The 24,609-nt window shown below is 38.6% G+C and overlaps 1 protein-coding gene across 4 annotated transcripts in view; it reads right to left on the bottom strand.

Annotated features, from left to right (window-relative positions):
- Positions 1-24,091, bottom strand: part of LOC120727020 (CMP-N-acetylneuraminate-beta-galactosamide-alpha-2,3-sialyltransferase 1-like) — a 79,131-nt gene extending 55,040 nt beyond the window's left edge. Inside the window, exons 1-7 of one of the 4 annotated variants that reach the window (XM_040021142.1) lie at positions 23,821-23,952; positions 20,109-20,377; positions 19,693-19,889; positions 16,818-16,979; positions 16,553-16,598; positions 16,309-16,428; positions 6,732-7,989 (exon numbers count right to left, since the gene is read on the bottom strand). In XM_040021142.1, the coding sequence (XP_039877076.1) occupies positions 7,822-7,989; positions 16,309-16,428; positions 16,553-16,598; positions 16,818-16,979; positions 19,693-19,889; positions 20,109-20,360 (945 nt within the window). In that variant the 5' untranslated portion in view covers positions 20,361-20,377; positions 23,821-23,952 and the 3' untranslated portion in view covers positions 6,732-7,821. Of the gene's footprint in view, positions 1-6,731; positions 7,990-16,308; positions 16,429-16,552; positions 16,599-16,817; positions 16,980-19,692; positions 19,890-20,108; positions 20,511-23,820 lie in introns of those variants that run through there. The other 3 variants (XM_040021143.1, XM_040021144.1, XM_040021139.1) reach the window with 3 other exon arrangements.
- Positions 24,092-24,609: the final 518 nt, after the last annotated feature.

The following is a 24,609-nucleotide window of genomic DNA, read 5'->3' as shown; positions in this document are numbered from 1 at the left end:
TTTCAGCACTAGATGTGGTGTAGTAATTTCATTTTACTTAGATAAAAGGCATGCTTATTTCAGGGTCGTGCCGAATTGAAATTTCACCTATAGGGGATCTTTTTTACATGAATTGCATTTGTCACAGTGAGTACGAATAAATGACTAAATACAGTGAATTTTCTTGAGGGTGCCACATTGTTGTGAGTGAGATTTAATTGAAGGAGGAACACTGTTACGGCCTCCGGCCTCAGGTGGCCCCGCCTTCCTCTAGGTAAATCAATGTGTTCCAGGACTCGTGTGTGATTGGTTACTGGGAGACCCGTGCCAACCCTCTCTTATGCAGAATGAAGTGTGCCAGACCACACGGACGATTGGCTGCCCCGGGATCCCATGATGCGCCAAGAGGCAATCAGTGGCTGATCGTACCCACCTGTGGCTACAAAAGGCTGGAGGACCTTCACTCAGTGGCTGCTGCTTAGGACTGAACATGCAGTTTGCCCTTCGTGCCTCCCTCGTCGATCTTTGTTGAACTTATCCATATTGCTGAACTTTGTCGAACCTTGGTGCATGCTTTAAACTTAGCCTGATTAGAGTTTTGAGCTGCTAGCTGGCTGTGAGTAGGATTTTGTGAAGCTGGCTTGCCTTAGTTAAAACCCTAGCTTTTATTTTGTGTGCGGCCAGCCTGCCTTAGTTACCCTTTAACTTTTACTCGTGACTGTTCTTTCTTTATGTAATAATTGTCTGCCCAGTGGTCTGTTGCACAGCCCTGTCGGTTTTCTGTTTAAAGTTTGTAATTAAAACCTTTTGCTTTACTCAGTTTTGTGTTGGGGGGCTCGTGTATGTTACTCCCTCCCTGACGCCTAGCAGAGGGGGTCGTAACAAACACACTGAAGTAAAAAGGGGCCAGCCCTTGGATTTACGTAAGCATCTCGCGTGTATTTACCACAATTGCCTCAGGCTTTAAAGATCTGTACGAAATCCAACAACTCAATTTGTTCTCATTGAGATGACACGATACAATCTAATAAGAGTGGTTAGTTGCTGAACTCACAGAATTCACAAGACCGCATAAGATTTCAAACTACAGGAAACTCACTGGAGTTATAAGAGGCAGACAACGACACACACCCCCCATGCATGCTATTGCCATTTATTGTGGATTAACCTGTCAAGGGCAAGAACAAAAGAATTCTGCCTCAAACACAGGAAATCATAGCTTTCCTGTATTTCCTACATTGTTGGCATGCTGGTTAGTGCTGTTGCTTGACAGTAAGAAGCTCCTGGGTGCAAGTCCACAGTCTGGCTAGTTTGCAGTGGTTTCTCTCTGGGTATTCTGGTTTCCTGCCACAGTGAAAAGTCATGCAATTATTAGAGCTATGTTAATTGATGATTCTAAATTATCCATGAATGTAAGTGTAAATGGCTGTTTGTTTCTATCTGATGGCCTGGTTGGCTGTCCGGGGTGTACCCTGCCTGGGAACCTATCACTTCAGGGTTATTTCCCGGCCCTGCTGTAACCAGGATAAAGATAGGGGGATGGTAGTTGTTGTAGACCCATTCAATTTTTATGGTAACCAGGATCTAGACTTTGTTGAACCGCATGCAATGTGAAGACAACATGTAGTATTTAAGTGACCAAGTAGTATTTGGATAAAAGTTATTTCATTTCATTTCATTTATTTATTTATTTCACACTTGGTACAACAGATCAAACAAACCAACCACACTTTCTATCAATAAAGCACTACAACCATGTGTCAAAAGGAACAGGAAGAAGAAAATATTCTTATTAAACCCTGCCCCCTATCTACATTCCAACTTATATTACAAGTGGGCACCAAAAATCAGGGAACAAACTAATATTAACATTTATCTGCGGTCCTAACCCAAACCAAACAACAAATTTACAATCAGAATATACCACTCCACATAGTAACAAGGAGAAAAATAAAATTAAAATAAATAAAACAAAAAATTATAATGGATCCATTTTCAATGAACTCCAATTTCATTCGCATTCTTCATATTGAGTTATCATTTTAAGCATGTAACACTTTTTAAAACAATGTAAACTTATACAATTCTTTAAATTATAATGAAGAGGATAAAAGTTATTGAATAGTGTTGAAATAAACTGACAGAATTGAAGGATTAAAATATTCCAGGAGCTCAACTTACTCCATCTGAACATGTTTCAATCTTGTTTTGTGAACACAAAATGCACAGGTTTACTAAATATGAAAAGGTTGTGTTGATTTAACTCAGTTGTTTAAGTTTCTGTCAAAGTAAAACATTTGTGTGCAACCAGTGTCTACTATTGAATCAAGTAAATCCAACATGTTTTTTTTTTCAGTGCAAAAAGGAGTTACGGTACCTGTATTCCTACACAATATTGTCCCGGGAGTGAGAAAAACTTTCTGGTGAAGTTTTGGTTGATTTTTGAGTTTTGCTTAACACTAGGTTGATTTTATCAGTGAGGTTTGGATTGTTTTCTTTCTCTAAGAGAGAGAAAGATGGTTTTATGCTTGGACATGTTTGCAATGGGCCCCAGTATTTGTTATTATATGAGTATTTTATTGGTAACGTTTGTTTTTGCTTTTGTTACAGTGCACTGAAATAAGAACATCTGAGAGGTGTGATCCACCAGTGGTGATATTTTGGTATTTTGTGAGTTCCTGATTTAACAAATCAGCTCTTTAATCCAGGCCTGAGAGATTGAACTTTAAAGCGCTATAAAATATTCTTACTGGAAACAGTCGCAACATATTTTTCTCCATGATTGTAATGGGCTCTGGAGAAATTCACTTATATGGGACATTGATCACATGAGAAGTCCTGAGCCTAAAAGGATTGCAGCGAGTCAATCCAGTCCAAAAAACGAGGAACTGTTTTCCTTTAAAATGATGACGTCATCTTGCTGGTGATGGAGGCTCGAATAGGTTGCGCGTGAGACTCCATTATCAGCAATCTGGTATGAATGTGTGTGGATGTATGCATGTGACTGGACTGTGATGGACTGACGACTAAAAGTTTTAACTGACTTGATACTGAGAAAAAACGGTACTGACTTTAGGATTAGTAAATGTCCACAAACAATTCACCCAGCCTGTACAAGAAGAAGAAGAAGAAGGGTGGATGTTTTGTCTTGCTTGTTTTGTTTTTGCAGGAACAGAAGGATGACAGAGACTAAAGGGGGAGGCTGTAGCTTCACATGAGTGTGAACTGCAGACTTAACCCTTTGGTTGCTAATTTTGAGTTACTGATGTTTGCATTAAGAAAATTGTGTTTTAGTAGCTGTGTTTCGATTAATGTATCACATTATATTGTTGGGAAGATTAAATGCTACAGTGAAGAAAAGGTTTGATTTCACTCATGACTGAACATGTTATTATTAACCATAGCAGGCCACTGTAAAAAGTCAATTAACTGTTATAGAGGGAAAAAAGCCAAAAAACTCTATTAATATCTATGGATAACAGGGAAATGGTAGGCTCGTCACATTCAAAATGGAGCTATGTAATAATAAACACTGGTCCCCGTCTTTTAGGTGCTTTCTTGAAATAGTCAGCAATCTAAAAGTAGGATAGAACCGACAGGGGCATGTGCTGAGAGGTGGTGCTGCACAAGAACGAGACCAAAATAAAGAAAAATTATTGTGTTTAGCTTTGAGAAATTCAAATTAAAATGTACCATTACACTCAGAGGATCAATATGAAATTCAATATATGCTAATTTTGTGTGTGAGTACATGACTGATAACTGTTCTGTCCTGAGCTTTTGTTTTTACAGCACCCACTTGACCACACCAACAGTTTCTCGCCACCAAAAAGGGGGTACTTGCAAAGAATAGGGAGGAATATCATCAACACTGGGAAAGGTAAGCCCCGAAGGGGGTGATGACACCATAAATTTCACTTATGGTCAAATTCTCAAAATTTGACCCCAAACATGAAAAATTCTTCAAACATTTAGAGACAGAGTGGAGTTCCAGATAAATATAAGGTGCCAAACCACATGCGGATGGAGAGTTGGAATCAATAAGATGGTGAAATAACACACAGTAGAATGTTGATCATGTTGATTATGTTTATTCCAGTGTGCAGGGCAAGGTTATTATCATTAACGAAAATATTAACGAAATAACGAAAACTAGAAGTGAAAAAACATTTTCGTTAACGGAAATAAAATTTAAAAAAAAAGGAAAACCAACTAAAACTGTAATGAGCGTTCACAAAACTAACTAAAATTAACTGAATTTACAGCAAAAATGTGTTTAGTTTTCATTGATGTGTGCATGTCATACAATAGTCAAGGGTGAAAATGAAGTTTAGTTTTCAGATTTTTCTTGCTGTGTGTCATTATGCCAGCAGGTAGCAGTACGTTAGTCGAGTCGTCTGTGTTGCTGTTCCGTCCACGCGCAGAATCATGTCAGGAAAAGTCGGGAGAAAGCGCCAGAGTCCAATTTGGGATTACTTTGAATATGACTGTGTTTTGGATAAAGCAAGTGTCTTGTAGTGGAAAGAGACAAATTATGAGGGACATTTCTAAAGGGAAAAAATCCCACAAACCTTAAAGTGCACTTGAAAAGCTCACACCAGAAGGCTAACCTAGCTTACCTTGAGAAGGTAAGGGAGCACACTCAACCCTCATCCCCAGAAAACAGAAGCTAACCCCAGGCAAGGCAGCGTGATGCATCCCGAGACAACAGGACGGGGACATCTACATAACTGTGTGAGTCAATTGACTTCAAAAAGTTTATCAATTCACTTGAACCAAAATTACGAACACACGGTGCTGCAAGAGTTAATAGTTAATAGTCTCAACACCCAAGGATAAGCAGAAGAGCATGACTGATATGACGAAACTGGGATTTTGTTACACTTAATTTTTGCAAACACAACTAAAACTATAACTGAAACTAATCAAAACTAAACTGAAACTAAGGATTTTCAAAAAAATAAAAACTGGACTAAACTAGCAAACAATTGGTAAAAACTAATTAAAACTGATATAAAATTGAAAATCTGAAGTCGAAACTAAATAAAAATAAGAACTAATGGAAATTGCAAATGTTGAGCTTGAAGAGTTTTCTTCTTCTTCGGCCATGTTCTCTTAATAATGCGCACACTTGGTTGATTACTTTGCCCGTTTCTTTTATTGTTAGCAACACAGGAAGGGAATGAGATAAATCATTGCTGCAGTTCGCGCCAACTGAACACACACACAGAACAGGAAGAGGAAATGAAAAACAATCACCAAAGTAAAATCTCTTTCAAAATAAAATGACAATCAGAAAACGACAATCAGAAAAACGTCTCTCCCAACATAAAATAAATCAGTCTATAACTTTATTTTCTTTAGCCCAGATAATTAAACATTTCACTAACATAAAACGTGAATTTTTATGTACTATATAGCCTTAAAATAATTATAATAAATAAGTATGTAGCCCAATATGTATAAAATCAAGAAATCTACACATCATGAGGTGGTTCATTTACAAATACAAGTCTAACTACAATTTCACACTCTTTGTTATTTGAAATAAGGCTTCTTCTCAGGCTTAGGTTTCTTCTGCAGCTTTGTGGAAGTGATGTGCGATACCACTGATTTCCTTTCCAATTTACTGATCCAATGCTGATACTTTGTACAAAATCTTAATGTGTTATTGTATTTCAAATTATATCTTCATAATGATTACAGGACATCAGACTACTTGTTCTTATTGTTTAATTATGAAGAATTGTCATATAGAAATAAAAAAACTGAAGTTGTCAGTTAGCTATTAGAACACACATATCGTGTCATTTAATATGTATATGCTTGCCTGGACATTTCATCAAAAACATTCAACATTCACACGTTCCCTCATTCATAGTAGTGCTGTGCTACACTACAAATTTTGGTGTCGATCCAATACCAAGAACATACAGGGCCAGTATTGCAGATATCCATCTATCCATCTTTTTCTGCTTATCCGGGGTCTTGTCCGGGGGAACACCAAGGCATTCCCAGATTCATGCCCGAACCACCTCAACTGGCTCCTTACGATGTGGAGGAGCAGCAGCGCTTCTCTGAGCCCTTCCCAGATGGCTAAACTTCTCACCCCATCTCTTAGGGAGAGGCCAGCCACCCTTCGAAGGCAGCTCATTTCTGCCGCTTGTATCCGCGATCTCGTTCTTTCGGTCACTACCCACAGCTCGTGGCCATAGGTGAGGGTAGGGACGTAGATCGACCGGCAAATTGAGAGCTTCGCTTTTACACTCAGCTCCCTCTTCACCACGACGGACCGGTGCAGCGTCTGCATTACTGCAGCTGCAGCCCCAATCCGTCTGTCGATCTCCGGCTCCCTTCTCCCATCACTCGCGAACAAGACCCCGAGATACTTGAACTCCTCCACTTGGGGCAGGAACTCATCCCCGACCTGGAGTGGGCACTCCACCCTTTTCCGGCTGAGAACCATGGCCTCAGATTTGGAGGTGCTGATCCTCATTCCCGCTGCTTCACACTCGGCTGCGAACCGTTCCAGTGCGAGCTGGAGGCCCTCACCCGATGAAGCCAACAGAACCACATCATCCGCAAAAATCAGAGATGAGATTCTGAGGCCACCAAAGCGAAAGCCCTCCGCCACTTGGCTGCGCCTAGAAATCCCTCACATATGTCGATTTACAGTTTTTTTTTCACTGACTACTGTATTAATACAACTGATCTGAAATCACTCAAAAAAAAACAACCTAAAAACCGAATAGGGAAAAAGTGATATATTTTTATGTAAAAACCACAGACATGTTTACTGAATTATTTTCACAACTTGAAATGCAAATATAAAGAAATAAAAACCTATGCACAAATTTTGTAAACAACAATAAAGTTATATACAACAATTTCCCTAAAAATGCAGCCACTGCATCTGGCAATCACAAACCAAGGCAGCCAGTATATCACTGATGCAGAACGAAAACAGCAGAGCAGTGGGTGCCAACGACCAACTGCCAGACACAGCCCCTCCCAAGAACCCTCAATATCTATATGTATTTAAAATTTAAAGGTGGGCACAGACAAACAGCCACAGCTCCTATACCCTATACAAAATGTATTTCCGGGAAGAGTTAGTGAAACAAAATAATCAGCTGTCTTATTGTGTCTTGTGATACAACTTACATACTCTTTATTGCACAAGGTAGTAACAATCGATATTGTTGCATCTGTCCATCATCAGCTGTTTATTTTTGTTTTTTTCTTCTGACCAGCTTTCTGCACCACCTTTTCAACATCCTAATAATGATTACCACACAGTTTGTATGTGCAAAAATGAAATACATTCTTTGTAATTAAAAGCGGATTAAGTCTGATTTAAAGAATAATTAGTGGATCAACACTAGGCTGCTTAAAAAGTGTGGAAGGGCAATAGAGAATTTAAGAATATTTTCTTATTACAACTAGTAGTTTTCAGTTTACTTTTAGCTAACTATCATAATCTTGATGCCTACTCAAAAGAAACACTTATCCATCTATCCATCGTCTTCAGCTCTTATGTAGTTGGGTGTAGTGGAGAGGAAGCTCAATGCTATTTCCACTGTCACTGGAAGAAGGTACACCCTAGTCTCAGGACAGACAACTTTTCACACTCACATTAACATCTATGATTTAGAAGCACTAGTAAACCTGAAGACCTTGTCTATAAAAACACACCATGAGAATCAATTTTATAAAAAGAAATCTGATGACTCCTCTAAAGATAAAAACACTGAAGCACAAAATAAATTACGTTAATAATGAATTAAGCTGTACTGTAAACACTGGATTTAAAAAAGAGGAAGGAGAAACAAAGGAAAAAAATTAATGTCCTTTATACAATGTGATTTTCTGTATTTTGTGTAGCTGCTGAATAAGATTGTATTCATCTGTTCCTGGATGATATCCAGTTCCAAAATTTTGCTCTTCGATTTTTTCAAAGTAATGGCCCCAGTTTCCATTGCTGTCTGCTCCAAACCCAAAGACGCTGACCTGGACAACAAAAAAAAAGTAAATACATAAGAAATAAATAATGAAAGTTAAATTTCAATATGTCATATAATTTCAGCTTTGTCACAAGAGCTAACTGAACTAACTACAAAGAACAGAGGCCCCCAACCCCCGACGGCAGCCTAAGACCTACCATAGAACCAAGTCCACCAGAGCTTATCTTTATAGTTTTACATTCTGTAGTGCCATTTCAAGTTCCTATACATCAGTACAACCGTTATAGCCCAAATATTAATAATATGTATGCATTAAGTCCATAGTAACTACATAAATTGCCAAAAAATGCAAATGCAACTACAAAAAAATTGAAAATCGTTTTTGTTTTATTTACATATATTTCTAGTTAGAGAAATTTAAGAGGTTTATCCCTCAAAAAAGTAAATACAAAAAAGTTGCACAAAATAGTTTCCAACAACAGGCAATTTATCTTGAGTGTCTTCATAGTTTTATTTTTGAAATACACCAATTTTTATGGACTGTAGGAAAAACGAAAATAAATATTAAAATCCAAATTTGCAAAAAAAACCAAAAAGCATATGCATCAAAATAAACTATTTCCTGCAGTGCAATTTGACTTCTAAGCATCCCAGAAGCTATTCAGAAAAACCTAAAGTCAAACATGAATTTTAAAAACACCAGTATAGGCTCATAAGGCCCTGAAGGTAAAAACAAAAACCCTACATTTTCCGTGAAAATGACATCACTTCCGGTTTTTGCCAGGTAATAGCGGACATGCGATAGTTCGCGCTGAGGTCTATTCCAACGTAGGAAGTGTTTTGAACAGCTAATCGGATCGGCAAAGCGTGTTTCTGGAATATTATGTTTTTGTTGCTGCAAATGCTTTTTATGCAATTTTTGCAAAGCTATATGTGGAAGGAAACCGTGACCTAGGGCAAGCTGATGGCATAAGATGTAAGTACAACTCCTCCGGTTTCATATGCAAAAAAAGTTATTGCGCTAGCTTACGTGGTTCCAGTTCTACAGCGATTTAAAAATAGTTATGCAAAATGGAGCGCGCCCACTCCAACGGGTTTTAAAGGGTTAAAGGAAAAGAACTCACAAGGCACAGAGAGGTCCTCACCCCTCTGATTAAAAACACAGAACGGCTGGAATCTGTCCCCAACCTCAGGTTTCTGGGCACCCACATCTCTGCTGATCTCACCTGGACCCAATACACCAATACCCTGGTAAAGAAGGCCTAACAGTAGGAGAGCATGCTCTCCATTGAGGGCTACAATTGAGAACAGGAAGGTTGCACAGAGTGATTAACACTGTCAAAAAAGAATCATTGGCTGCCTTCTGGCACACCAGGATGCCAATAACAACAACCTTTACTTGTCACATACAGAGTACAGAGTACAACATGTAGTGAAATGTTTGTGTCCGAGGTGCGGACAAGCTGCAGACGTAGCTGCGCCATTTTACAGCTTGGTTTTTGTTTTGTTTTTTTAGCATGTGGGGTCTAGCCAGGACCATTACTGGGAATCAAACTAGCGACTCCCGTTCCAAAGGCAATAACCCCCTACCCACACCTCACCAATCTGAGCCACATTCTTGATTTTTAGTTCACAAAGACTTCTCATAACCACTCCTGAAACTTTGAAGGTTTTAGCTCTTTATACAGTGAAGTTACAGGAGGATAAAAAAAAAATTATCAGGTAAAATGTCCTTCGTTTGTTAAAATAATCCCGTCCGATACCACGTGAGAATAATAAATATAACATTTTCTGTTGTAACCCTCAAACTGAATGGTAATGCTGTGGAGGTATGTAATAACAACAGGGGAGGTCTCAGTGTCTCACTCCAACTTTATTAACTGACTCTCAGAACTTCACATATAGTAAGTGCCAAAATCTCCACCCCAGCACTTCCCTTCAACTTGGGTGTGAATGGAACCACCTGGTGGTCCGCCACAATGCAATGACACTCATTTTCACTTTATCACAAAACTAAAATATCACTACTTCCACGTCTAATTTTCTGTACTGGAGGCGGAGTAAACTGGATCAGCACTCCGTGCTAAGCGAATGCTCACAACGCAGGAGGAACAAATATTGTCAGTGATACCTATCTTGGCACAACACTGATCCTGCCACAATTTGTTCCTCCGGTTCAAATCATGGACAAACAGTATCCCGCAGTTGATTGTTTTTAAACCCATTTTGCACAGAGAGACAATGTATTTATAGGAATGTGTGGTGTTGAATAAACCGCAGTGGGCGTGTGTGTGGTTGGAGGGTGTATTTGCAGTGTTGCCAACAAGTAAGGAAAATCGCTTTTGGCTGTCCTAAAAGTCGCTAAAAGTTGCTAAATGACATCGTCACAAGACTCCAGTGACACCAGAAAAAGTTGCCAGATTTGTCGCTAGTCACTTTTTTAGGGGAAAAAAGTCACTAAGGGGGTTTGAAAAGTAGCTAAATTTAGCGACCAAGTCACTAAGTTGTAGTGATGGGATTTCCGTCTCTTTTTAGAGACGGCTCGACTCACTAAAAAGAGCTGGCTCTTTCGGCTCGCAACCGGATCTTCAGGTTGTTTTGTTGTTTTAATTAATTATTAACAGCAATATAAAATTATGCACAAAAGGAATTACTAATGCAAAAACAAAACTGTGTTTTTATTTATATATGCTTGTATATAAATTTATACGGTGGCTCCTAGAGACAAACCACATACAAACTCCAAAAAGCACGTACAAACTCCAAGACACGTACAAACTCCAAAACACATTTCTAGCGTTAACTGAACTTCCAAAACAGAGCTACCTAGATCACTTAAATTACCCAATTGAAAGCATATGTGTATTGTTTGTGTATTTATACACAAGCACTCATATATATTCAAATAATTTTAAAAAATGTTCATTTACCTGTTACTACCACACACCAAATCCAGTCATTGGTACTTCCTGACTTGTGTAGCCACTAGGTAACAAAAGCTCAACACTGCCCCTAGCATCCTGGAGCACTTCTGTTGTGCTTTGTACGTGTTTTGGAGTTTGTATGTGCTTTGTCTCTACGAGCCACCGTAAATATACTTTTATTTATTCACTCCACATAAAATGTAATAAATAAATCATATAATACAAAAAAAACTACATTTCAACTTTTAACCATTTAAATTTTCAGCTTTTCCTTTTAAAAAAATTTAAAGTATAAGAAGACAAAACACTGAAAAAAACCACAACACGAATAAATGTAAATATGAAAAAATATGAAAACAAAAAGAAAATGCACATTCTCCGTCATATGGACCTACATGAATAAACTTTCTGAATCCTTTATCGTCCACAAATGAAAATAGTTGTGGATAATCACTATACCTTTCTAATGTGACGTTGTTGTCCCTGGCTCTCTTTCTCTCTCTCCCCCTCCCGCTCTGTTCCTGTGCTACTGCGAGTGTAACTACCGCCCCTCCCCCCTCTTCCCAGCGCAAAGCACAAGGCTTGCGTGTGGAGTGAAGCGGAAAAAAAGTGCGAGAGAGAGAGAGGGTGAGAGAAAGAAAAAAAAAACCCACGGCTCCCAGGAGCCAGCTTGTGTCGTTCACTTCAAATATTCTCTAAGAGCCGTTTCGTATATGGAGTGCCAGGACTGCCATAATGCATTAATTAAATACACCATTAAATAATTAATTAAATGTGGCAATAATTAATTAAAATTGGAATTAATTAATTAAATAAATAGTTATGACACATGTAATTAATTAATTATTGACACATTTAATTAATTATTTATGTATTTCACATTTTAATTAATTATTGACACATGTAATTAATTAATTATTGACACATTTAATTAATTATTTATGTATTTCACATTTTAATTAATTATTGACACATTTAATTAATTATTGACACATTTAATTAATTATTTAATGATTTATTTATTTATTTCATTTTCGCAGTCATGGCGCCTGGCTCTCATCATGAAATAATTTTATCTGTCAGCCTCACCCATCAAACTCAGGGGGCGGGGTTAACGCTGATCGAGTCAAAACCATTGCTTTGGCCTGGTGGCCATTGATTCTAGCACACAACAACCGGCATGTGGAAGCTAACAGAACTGAACTTTGAAAAACCCTGTTTGTGTGTCACCAAATACCGTTTTAATATTTTTTTAGCCGAGAATGTAGTGGTTTAATCTTCATGTGTCTGGTCGGTTTGTCAAGATACAGCCTCTTTGCAAAAGTGCTTCGATGATTTCGGAGATGTCTGCCCAGTCTCACGGCAAAGCGTGGGATAGACCCGCTCGCCTCGCAAGCAATCCCACCGACAAGCGCAGGCCCCGGTACACAGCTGTAGTAACCCCCGCTGACTTCTTTTACTGAGGTTATATTTATCGGTGTTTTATTTCCTGATGTTCGTATGTGTCCTACGTGTTTCAGTCGCCAATTCTGAATTATAACTAACATCAAAAACATGTTTAAGGAGGAGAGAGAGCAAATAAATCTGTTTAACATCTGATCTTTGGGTTTTTGTTCAGTAATCAGCGTGACCTGTGTATAAACGCATAAAAGAGATAACGTTGGTGTTTCTGTCATGTAGTAACTGCTGGCTTTAACTGTACAAAGGTTGTTCGACACTATGAAACACATACAGACTTCATAATGTTCGGCTAATATTTTTATTGCGAATATTAATCATGAGGGTAAACGGCCCTGTACACCACGGAGCGAGGTCAGCATATCCACGATATCCACGATATCCTCAGCTCCATGAGTTAACACAAAGTTTCCCAGCTGACTATCTAACTGCCAACTATTCCAGAGACGTGAAAATATACAGCATAAAGAAAAGTGTAAGAGACTCAGCAGCAGATTAGAATAACAGTTATACATTTAATAAATCACCAAATGAATCCAAGAAACGAGCAAACCTGTTCCGACAATTTGAGTTTGTATTCCCTCAGCTGCAGACTCGCTGCTGTTTAAATGTTTGAAAAGGAAGATTAGATATAAAAAACGTCAAACATAGACTCAGTCTGCCTTCACATTTGATATGAGGCCAGCACGTATAGTGGCTGTGTCCTGTTTTAAGATCATACATGTAAAATTGTTGTCTGACCTCCGTCGATCCAGCCGCTCAGAGTCCGTGGTTACCATGGTTACTGCATAAGCAGCTATAATGTTAACAGCTGGCACTGAGGAAACCTACACCAGCATGGGTGTTTATGTTTTTCATTGCAAAAGAACTGTCTGAATGGTTAACTGAAGTTAACTTGGATAAATTATAGTTAAGGAGTTTCACAGATAACGCCTACGTGAGCGACTGTTCACCTGAAATCAGCAGGCTATTACTGAAATACACGTGCTATATCATAAACTATGATATAAATAGGGAGGTCCTATTAACATGTTTAGTTTTAAAGGACACCTTCCTGCCTTTAGTCTCCTTCATGAGCAGTATTAGTTTTCTTCTAACATCCAGAAGTCTGCACCATGTGTTTCATAGTTTGTAACAAGCCTTTGACAGGTAAACATAACATGACCGAAAAAAAAAAAAAAAAAGAGAGTGTTGACATAAGAAGAGAAAATGCTCTCAATTATGGAGACAGGCAAATGGTTCATTTATGTTTGATGTGTGTTTATTCCTCCCTAAATATCGTCGGTGAAGTTTGCCATGCACGTCAGATTTTCCTGCGCATTTTTATACCTCTGCCAACAGAGAGAGAAAAAAAAATCACATTCTAACAGACAGCTGGTGCTTAGAATACAGTTGAATAACTATTAAAAAACAGATATTTAGATGATAGTTCAGTCTAACACATGTTCCAGTGAACCATTAAACGTCTGTGAAACTATGCAGTTATGAAACGTAACTTTAACCTCAGCCAAACCGATTTGCTCAGTTGTAAATAAAACAGCGAAGTAAACGTGACCCGACAGACAGAACCTGAGTGAATGAAGTCCAGCGTTTAACCACTGAGAGCTAAAAGTCAGCTGAGGTTTCAAAGCTGTGTGCCGGTGATTGGACATCAGCCGCTGATGAAGCTGCTTCGCCTATAAAGTGCTCTGTAAGGAAACAAGCTCCAGCAGCTCTGCGCTCGGGGAAAACACTATATTTCCTTATCTTGTGCAGAAAAATGCGCTGACATTGCTTTATATCGAGTACCGGCTGCCCAGTTAAACTGTGACTATCACCAGGTAACGTAGGCGTGTTTCTTGAATTAGCAGCAGGTGTTAAACAGCTGACAGATGAGGAGGAGGATGCATGCAGGTAAACTGAGGGTCTGTTGAGCTGATCGCTGGTGTCGTGAGAAAAATGTCAGCTCGTTCTTTATGTTACAGAAGCACAGAGACACAAGACCAGGCGGAAAGAGACGATCGTTCGGTGAAAATGAGAATCTGCGAATGCAACATGTGGAACACGGAGAGTGGAATATGTAAACAAACCGGTTAACGTAACCCCCTGGGTGCACTCTGCATGCTAATTGTTAGCAGAGCTAGTGAAATCTCTGAAAACATCTGAGCACTTTTGCAAACATGTTCTATGTTGACAACCTGACCAGACATACGTCGCGACATTCGCGGCTAAAACACTGTTAAAAGTGTAGCTGGTGACAGAAAAACGGGGTATTTTAAAACTACACCACCACAATTGCTGCCTGTGATTTGATCTGCATTCTGGGATACCTGGCTGCCCCAAGTCTACACAAGCAATCGATTATCTAGGATCGACCTGTTTTGACTTACTTTGCACGGCAACCAATCAAATGTTAAAGAAGCTGCATGGGCAGCGTTAACCCCGCCCCCTGAGTTTGATGGGTGAGGCTGACAGATAAAATTATTTCATGATGAGAGCCAGGCGCCATGACTGCCAAAATGAAATAAATAAATAAATCATTAAATAATTAATTAAATGTGTCAATAATTAATTAAATGTGTCAATAATTAATTAAAATGTGAAATACTAATAATTAATTAAATGTGTCAATAATTAATTAATTACATGTGTCAATAATTAATTAAAATGTGAAATACATAATAATTAATTAAATGTGTCAATAATTAATTAATTACATGTGTCATAACTATTTATTTAATTAATTAATTCCAATTTTAATTAATTATTGCCACATTTAATTAATTATTTAATGGTGTATTTAATTAATGCATTATGGCAGTCCTGGCACTCCATATTCGTTCGCCACCGACACATCACTACTAAGTTGGCAACACTGTGATGATCTTCTAAAACAAAGGGGGGCCTAGTAAAAAATTTTGGGAACCACTGCTATAAGGATTTACTATACATGTGTTGGGAAAGTCAGCATCACAGTATACTTTGTTTAATTTCAAACAGGAGAAAGAGGTAAACAGCGCATTATCATTCTTACTCTTTGGTCTTTGTAAATTTTGATTAAACAACAATAGCACACATCGCGTGTATGCTATTGCTATTTATTGTGGTTTAACCTGTCAAGGACAAAAACAAAAAAATTCTGCATCAAAGCTTGAAATCATAGCTTTCCTGGATTTCCTGGATTGGTGGCATGATAGTTAGTGCTGTTGCTTCACAGTAAGAAGGTCCTGGGTTCAAATCCACAATCTGGCTAGTTTGCAGTTGTTTCTCTCTGGGTATTCTGGTTTCCTCCCACAGTTAGAAGTCATGCAGTTATTAGAGTTAGGTTAATTGGTGATTCTAAATTACCCGTGAATGTAAGTGCAAATGGTTGTTTGTCTCTATGTGATAGACTGATGAGCTGTCCAGGGTGTACCCTGTCTCGTAACCTATCACTTCAGGGTTATTTCCCAGCCCCCCTGCAACCAGGATAAAGATAGGAGGATCGTAGTTGTTGTAGAGCCATTCACTTTTTATGGTAACCAGACTCTAGACATTATGTAATATGAAGACAACATGTAGTATTTAAGTGACCAAGTTGTATTGGGGTAAAAGGTTTTGAATAGTGTTGAAATAAAATGACAAAATTGTGAAGGATTCAAATATTCTAAGAACTCAACTTACTTCATCTAAACATGTTTCAATCGCATTTTATGAACACAAAATGCACAGGTTTATTGAATATGAAAAAGTTGTGTTGATTTAACTCAGTTGTTTAAGTTTCTGCGAAAGCAAAACAATTGTGTGCAACCAATGTCCACTATTGAATTAAGTAAATCCAACATGGCCTTTTTTGTCAGCGTAGATCCAAAATAATGCAATCAAAGATGTAATGGACAAAAATAAAATTGCAATTCTCTGGGGGTCTTTTTTAGCATAGTTGGCAGTTATGGCATATGTACTTATTGCACAGCAGTCCTTATTGCTTCACTGGTATTTCTTTGACTTTTGGAATGTTATCCTACCTCATCACAAATCATCAAGCTCAAAGCCAAAGCCATGAAGCCAGTAGATGGATAAGCACCCTTCTTTTGTAACCAAACTTGATGAACGTGTTTCATGAAAGCCGGATTGAGGATCGTCACCTGGTAATTAAACATGGCCATTTATTCTGCGAATAATGCACAATATAATCTTTTAACTAAATTATATTTGATATATGAATATACAGTTTGTCATTTTTGTTAAAATATAGAATAATGTACTCACCAAATTCTTGTTGGCTAGGCTCTGTTTGTTTAAATCACCATTTTCTCTGTTGGAAATATGCTTTTACATTAATGGCATATATGCTAGAAAAGGAATTAATTAGCAATTATGTGATTAGAATCATTTAACGCTAGATTCCGATTGAAATGATAAATGCACACAATAATGAATTTGTTAAGCTTTTCACAACCCTAAATATTCAAGTGTACTAAATATATATTCTAAATACAAAAACATAAAAAGGTAACAGCAATGTTGGAACTACCCAACGTTCTCGAGGAGCCACAAAAAATCCTCCATCTTGAATGGAAAAAACACAAGGTGAGTGGTGTGGTCCAATAAGCTAGCAGTCTCTGGATACATGACACGATGAGTTGTTTTGGTTCCAACATCCACTTCAAAGCCTCTGGTCGGCCCATAGTTCATTCTAAATTACACATATTTAACATCATGCAGTTAAATCATATTTTGTGAATAGAGTCAATACAACAACATTAGGGGTGCAACGATACTCGTATCGATATTGAACCGTTCAATACAGTTCTTTCGGTTTGGTACGCATATGTATCGAACAATACAAAATTTTTAATTTATTTTATCAACTTTTATTCTGACGATGCAGTCTGTGTTGAGAGCTCAGTGGATGAGATGAAATGAGATAGCCTTTATTTGTCAGTTGCAGGCCTTTTGCCCACAACCAAGATGACAGACCTTGCCGACCGTACATACAATACAAACATCACATTGGGGAGACAGGTCAGGCGAGGTAGCGAGGAAAAAAACATCGAAATGTGTAACACAAAAGGATAATACAGGAATGCACAGGTATCAACACACCATAACACAATAAACACAGACAAGCAACATGGGAAAGTGTTCCAGTGTGTACATCTGATCTGGGACCGCTGCAATCTTCGACTGCGCCTCCAGCTGACCCGATGTCCACATCATGGGGGAGGTAAGGGTTGGAGGTGGCGTTGGATAGGGAGGGTAATGCGTCAGTGAGTGCTTACCAGTATCAGTATATGTATGTGTGTGTGTGTCCATAGTTCAGCTGAGACAGTGTCCTTCGCCCCGCCAGGCTAAGTAAACAGTCTTCCAGCCAACCCAGGTGGCCTTGTAGGGAATGGGAAGGAACAGACTCAACACAGTCGATATCAGGGAGTTTTTGTTCAGCTCCAGCCTTGAGCCCACAGCTGGCGCCGAAGGGGTAGCCGCATTATGATGGTGATTTTTCTTTTGCAAACAACTCCTGAGAATTTCAAGCTGTTTTTAACACTCCGACACTGGTCTCTCAATCTCCCGTTAATAGCTGAGAGTTATTAGCCGTCGATTCTGTGGTCTTGTCGCTCTTTTGCTCACATAGCAGATTCTGAGACCTCACGACCACAGCCTACTGATCCGAGATGTAATCCAGCTTCCGCCCAGAGATGTTGTTCTGAGTTGATTCTTTCCTGATGTAATCCAACATACATACGCTCAGAGGTGTTATTCTGAGCATTCACTGCAGTCGTAAGCGCCTCCAAGCTCTTAACCATGCTGCCTTCAGTGAGCCCTTTCTGAGAAGTCGCACCTGTCGTTCCAATCCCAGCGGGCAGCCTTGTGGGGGTTTGAACAGCCAGTTCCGCTCTCTTAATTCTCCGATAAGCCAGGGCCAAGCCAACTCCGATCAGCAAGAACCCTGTTATCATGGTTCCGAACAGGTAGATATCTTCAGCGTCCTCGATCGACAGTCCCGCCAGGCACACAATCCTCTGCCACCCGTCCATCGTGTATCCGGCAGGGAAAGTCCCTCCAGGGCACTCGGGTTCTCCCGAGCTCAGACTTCTCGTTAAAGGGTGTCAATAGCATTCAGAGAACAGTTGATCAAATCCATAATTATCTTTTAGGTTTTAGACACAGACTGTGAGAGAGTGTTCCAGGGAAAGTAATGCAAAAAAGACACGAGACTAGACAAGGACATAAGAACTAGCAGGGAAGATAGGGGAGAGGAGAAAAAGTGCGTCCGCCTCCTCCGAGAGCCAAAGAAGTGGATCTGCGTTTGACTACTCCGCCTAGGCTGCACTGTTGAGCGCAGATCCACTTAGCGCAGCGCAAGCTAGCAAGACAGAAGCTAAGCTCGTTGCAACATGGCAAATTAAACCTCCCCCACCCTCATTCAGATCTGGCCTTTGGAACTATTTTGGTCTTCATGTGAAGTATGACCCTGGAGGTAAGCGCGTCATGGACAAAAGTAAAACAGTATGTCGGATGTGCCACGCGATGCTCAATTACATGGGTGGGAACCATGCTCGTTAACGTGTTGACGCCATCCAGCCCCATGCACGGGGCGATCCGCGGTAGCTCGTTAACGGAGATTTGCCGTGTTGTGGTGTTAACGTCATTTCAGATTAACGCTGACAGCACACAGCAAAATCTCCAGTGTTAAATTAACACTACAGAGTGTCTATATGGGTCCACACCTCTGAGTGTTAAATACAACACTGTTGAGTGTTAAATTAACACTTTTGACAGTGTTATATGTTTAAAAGTAACCTAGTCAGTTTTGAAGATTAACACTGGAAAATAACTCAAAATGTTAGAAATATTCCAGTGTTAGAAAATCAGCACTGCTCAGTGTTGCACTAGTGGGAACACAGTGAATATGACTGCACATTTACGCCGACATCATCCTAGTGCAAAGACAAGTGGAATCAGACAAAAACAACAAGCACGCATGCTACAAACTTTACCCGAGTCATTTAGACAGCTGTTAGCACATGATTCTCCTTATGGGGACCTGATATGTTTAATATGCTGCTGAGAGTATACCCCTTTGGAAAGAGCCATTTCTCTGTAATAAACTCTCTTTTCCAAAGATGAGTGATTTCTCGATCAGATAGATTTATTTTTTTATTACTTTGTTGTTTCAGCAACATTAAATTTAAAAACTGTACTTTTGAGTTAAAATATATATTTATAATTTTAATAAATGACAAATTAAAAAAGCATGAACATTTTTTTGTATCGAAAAAATATCGAACCGTGACACCAAAGTATCGAACCGAACCGAACCGTGAATTTTGTGTATCGTTGCACCCCTAAACAACATAATAGTCAACTCTAAGTAAAAGTGAATGTTTGATTGTATTCTATTTTACCTTATTACGAAATCATGCAAATCAATCAGAGGTCCATAACGTGATCCATTCAAATTACCAGAATTCCCCACTACAGCACAAATCCTGCAGCGATTAGGCCTGGGTTTTACATCTTCTGAAATGATCGGTAGCATCTCAAACACCTTGTCTACTGTTGCATTGAAGAAAGCGAAGTCGTAGTTTTCCTGCTTTATTTTCTGACAGACATAAGAGAGGAAAGTTAATAAAGTTAATGGAACTGGTAACCAGCAAGTTTTACACTTTTTTTTTCAACATTGAATATATATATATATATATCTAGATGGATATCTCACACGTTCCAAGTATATGTTTTCCAGTGGCTCCAACAGTTGGAAAAATATAATGAAATGCAAAGTTAATTAACATTTGTTTTGTTAAGTGATCATTTAATTTACCTTCCACCAGAGGAAATCATTCTCTGAGATGCTGTGTTTTCTTGGCAAAAAGGGTTCAGGAGATGCATCAATCTGTTCCCTAAACCAAGGATCACCATCTCTTATACATTTGAGACAGGAACAAAAGCTCGACTTCCAGGGCCCAAAGGAGTAAACAGATAAATTCCATGAAGGACTGAAAAACATAGGCATCACTGCGATGCACAGGAGTAGGGAAATAAGAACCCCAGATTTTTTCTGTCTGTAATTCATCTTTAATGAAGAACAATCTGTGGATTCAGTGAGTGGAGAAACATTCAGGTGAGTAAATCTAAGAATGTAGCCAATGTTACAAAGAAAGTCAGTTTTGAAGATTAACAATGGCTAACACTGAGCAGTATGGAGTGCCAGGACTGCCACAATGCATTAATTAAATACACCATTAAATAATAAATTAAATGTGGCAATAATTAATTAAAATTGTAATTAATTAATTAAATAAATAGTTATGACACATGTAATTAATTAATTATTGACACATTTAATTAATTATTTATGTATTTCACATTTTAATTAATTATTGACACATTTAATTAATTATTGACACATTTAATTAATTATTTAATGATATATTTATTTATTTCATTTTGGCAGTCATGGCGCCTGGCTCTCATCATGAAATAATTTTATCTGTCAGCCTCACCCATCAAATTCAGGGGGCGGGGTTAACGCTGCCCATGCAGCTTCTCTAACATTTGATTGGTTGCCGTGCAAAGTAAGTCAAAACAGGTCGATCCTAGATAATCGATTGCTTGTGTAGACTTGGGGCAGCCAGGTATCCCAGAATGCAGATCAAATCACAGGCAGCAATGGTGGTGGTGTAGTTTTAAAATACCCCGTTTTTCTGTCACCAGCTACACTTTTAACAGTGTTTTAGCCGCGAATGTCACGACGTATGTCTGGTCAGGTTGTTTAACACCTGCTGCTAATTCAAGAAACACGCCCACGTTACCTGGTGATAGTCACAGTTTAACCGGGCAGCCGGTACTCGATATAAAGCAATGTCAGCGCATTTTTCTGCACAAGATAAGTAAATATAGTGTTTTCCCCGAGCGCAGAGCTGCTGGAGCTTGTTTCCTTACAGAGCACTTTATAGGCGAAGCAGCTTCATCAGCGGCTGATGTCCAATCACCGGCACACAGCTTTGAAACCTCAGCTGACTTTTAGCTCTCAGTGGTTAAACGCTGGACTTCATTCACTCAGGTTCTGTCTGTCGGGTCACGCTTACTTCGCTGTTTTATTTACAACTGAGCAAATCGGTTTGGCTGAGGTTAAAGTTACGTTTCATAACTGCATAGTTTCACAGACGTTTAATGGTTCACTGGAACATGTGTTAGACTGAACTATCATCTAAATATCATCTGTTTTTTAATAGTTATTCAACTGTATTCTAAGCACCAGCTGTCTGTTAGAATGTGATTTTTTTTCTCTCTCTGTTGGCAGAGGTATAAAAAATGCGCAGGAAAATCTGACGTGCATGGCAAACTTCACCGACGATATTTAGGGAGGAATAAACACACATCAAACATAAATGAACCATTTGCCTGTCTCCATAATTGAGAGCATTTTCTCGTCTTATGTCAACACTCTCTTTTTTTTTTTTTTTTTTTTTTTTGCTTTTTCGGTCATGTTATGTTTACCTGTCAAAGGCTTGTTACAAACTATGAAACACATGGTGCAGACTTCTGGATGTTAGAAGAAAACTAATACTGCTCATGAAGGAGACTAAAGGCAGGAAAGTGTCCTTTAAAACTAAACATGTTAATAGGACCTCCCTATTTATATCATAGTTTATGATATAGCACGTGTATTTCAGTAATAGCCTGCTGATTTCAGGTGAACAGTCGCTCACGTAGGCGTTATCTGTGAAACTCCTTAACTATAATTTATCCAAGTTAACTTCAGTTAACCATTCAGACAGTTCTTTTGCAATGAAAAACATAAACACCCATGCTGGTGTAGGTTTCCTCAGTGCCAGCTGTTAACATTATAGCTGCTTATGCAGTAACCATGGTAACCACGGACTCTGAGCGGCTGGATCGACGGAGGTCAGACAACAATTTTACATGTATGATCTTAAAACAGGACACAGCCACTATACGTGCTGGCCTCATATCAAATGTGAAGGCAGACTGAGTCTATGTTTGACGTTTTTTATATCTAATCTTCCTTTTCAAACATTTAAACAGCAGCGAGTCTGCAGTTGAGGGAATACAAACTCAAATTGTCGGAACAGGTTTGCTCGTTTCTTGGATTCATTTGGTGATTTATTAAATGTATAACTGTTATTCTAATCTGCTGCTGAGTCTCTTACACTTTTCTTTATGCTGTATATTTTCACGTCTCTGGAATAGTTGGCAGTTAGATAGTCAGCTGGGAAACTTTGTGTTAACTCATGGAGCTGAGGATATCGTGGATATCGTGGATATGCTGACCTCGCTCCGTGGTGTACAGGGCCGTTTACCCTCATGATTAATATTCGCAATAAAAATATTAGCCGAACATTATGAAGTCTGTATGTGTTTCATAGTGTCGAACAACCTTTGTACAGTTAAAGCCAGTAGTTACTACATGACAGAAACACCAACGTTATCTCTTTTATGCGTTTATACACAGGTCACGCTGATTACTGAACAAAACCCCAAAGATCAGATGTTAAACAGATTTATTTGCTCTCTCTCCTCCTTAAACATGTTTTTAATGTTAGTTATAATTCAGAATTGGCGACTGAAACACGTAGGACACATACGAACATCAGGAAATAAAACACCGATAAATATAACCTCAGTAAAAGAAGTCAGCGGGGGTTATTACAGCTGTGTACCGGGGCCTGCGCTTTGTCGGTGGGATTGCTTGCGAGGCGAGCAGGTCTATCCCACGCTTTGCCGTGAGACTGGGCAGACATCTCCAAAATCATACGAGCACTTTTGCCAGAGGCTGTATCTTGACAAACCCGACCAGACCACAGGGAAGATTAACCACTAAATTCCTCGGCTAAAAAAAATATATAAAACGGTATTTGTGACACACAAACAGGGTTTTTACAGTTCAATCTTTCTTTCAGCTGTTTACACTGTCGTAATTTTATGTTCTATATTTTAATTATTTGACACATTTAATTAATTATTTAATGGTGTATTTAATTAATGCATTATGGCAGTCCTGGCACTCCATAGAGCAGTGCTGATTTTCTAACACTGGAAAATAACTCAAAATGTTAGAAATATTCCAGTGTTAGAAAACCAGCACTGCTCAGTGTTAGCCATTGTTAATCTTCAAAACTGACTAGGTTACTTTTAAACATATAACACTGTCAAAAGTGTTAATTTAACACTCAACCGTGTTGTATTTAACACTCAGAGGTGTGGACCCATATAGACACTCTCTAGTGTTAATTTAACACTGGAGATTTTGCCGTGTAGTGTTCTCTTCTGATCTATCAAACCACCAACATTCCACTTAGCAGATGACCTGCCCTACCTCCTAAAACCTAAATAATCCTATTAACCTGCTAAAGAATCAAACAGAAAGACACAATGCAGTCACACTATAATGCTAACATGTTTTTTAAATTTATATATTAAACAACATCTGAATAAGGTTTTTTTTAAGAGGTTCTATAAAGCTTGTCGTGAGTAATTAATAGTGTTAAATGTAATATATTTTCTCTTACCTTCAAAAGTAAAGGAAGTAGAACGATAGAGCAAGTTGAATTGGTGAGCTACTATTCAAATGCCCTGATGGTGTTAGTGAGGTTTATTTTTGGTTCTAGGAAAGCTGAATTGTTTGGCTTGTTGTCAGAATTGAGAAAAGAGGAAAAACCTGTCTGTTAACTGTGCACCAGCCAGTGTAGTATTACCTGGGAGGGTTTATTTATGATCTGTTTAACCCATGAAAACCATACATGGAAGGAAACCATGTATCCATGTCAGATTATTTTTGATATGAGCTTATGAATGTAGTACCATAAATAATGATAAGAAGAAGAAGAATATCACATTGTCATGTCCTTAATAGCACGTAATATCCTTTTTTGCATTTTCCTGTAGAAAAACAACAATCTCATGCTCATGAATCTCATAAAAAAAAAACACAGAATAGACATTATGAATAAATACAGTCACAATGGTCAAATGTGACTACCTGTGCTTTCACACACACACACAGGTGTACAAACAGGTACTCACAGACACACACTATCTTGGTTGGCTGCTGCCTTTAAGCATCTCATGCGTTGTTGGCTTTGTGTGCCACTCAATAAGATTCAATATTTATTATTTGCTGTTACCTATGCTTATGTTGGTTGTTGCTGTAGTTTCCCTTCTGTGCTGTTTTCATGTTTTGCAAAGCAACGAGAGAAGCAGATTTTCAGTGTCTTTTCTCTCTATCCCTCTTTTCCTCTATTTTTCTTTCCCTCTCCTTCTGTTAACTCTCTTCCCAACTTCTCTTTAGTCATATTAGT

This window comes from Simochromis diagramma, unplaced genomic scaffold (assembly GCF_900408965.1).
Source record: "Simochromis diagramma unplaced genomic scaffold, fSimDia1.1 OVJJ01000753.1, whole genome shotgun sequence".
NCBI lineage: Eukaryota > Metazoa > Chordata > Actinopteri > Cichliformes > Cichlidae > Simochromis > Simochromis diagramma.
Note: the sequence above shows the minus strand (reverse complement) of the source record. Positions and strands in the feature narration are given on the sequence as shown.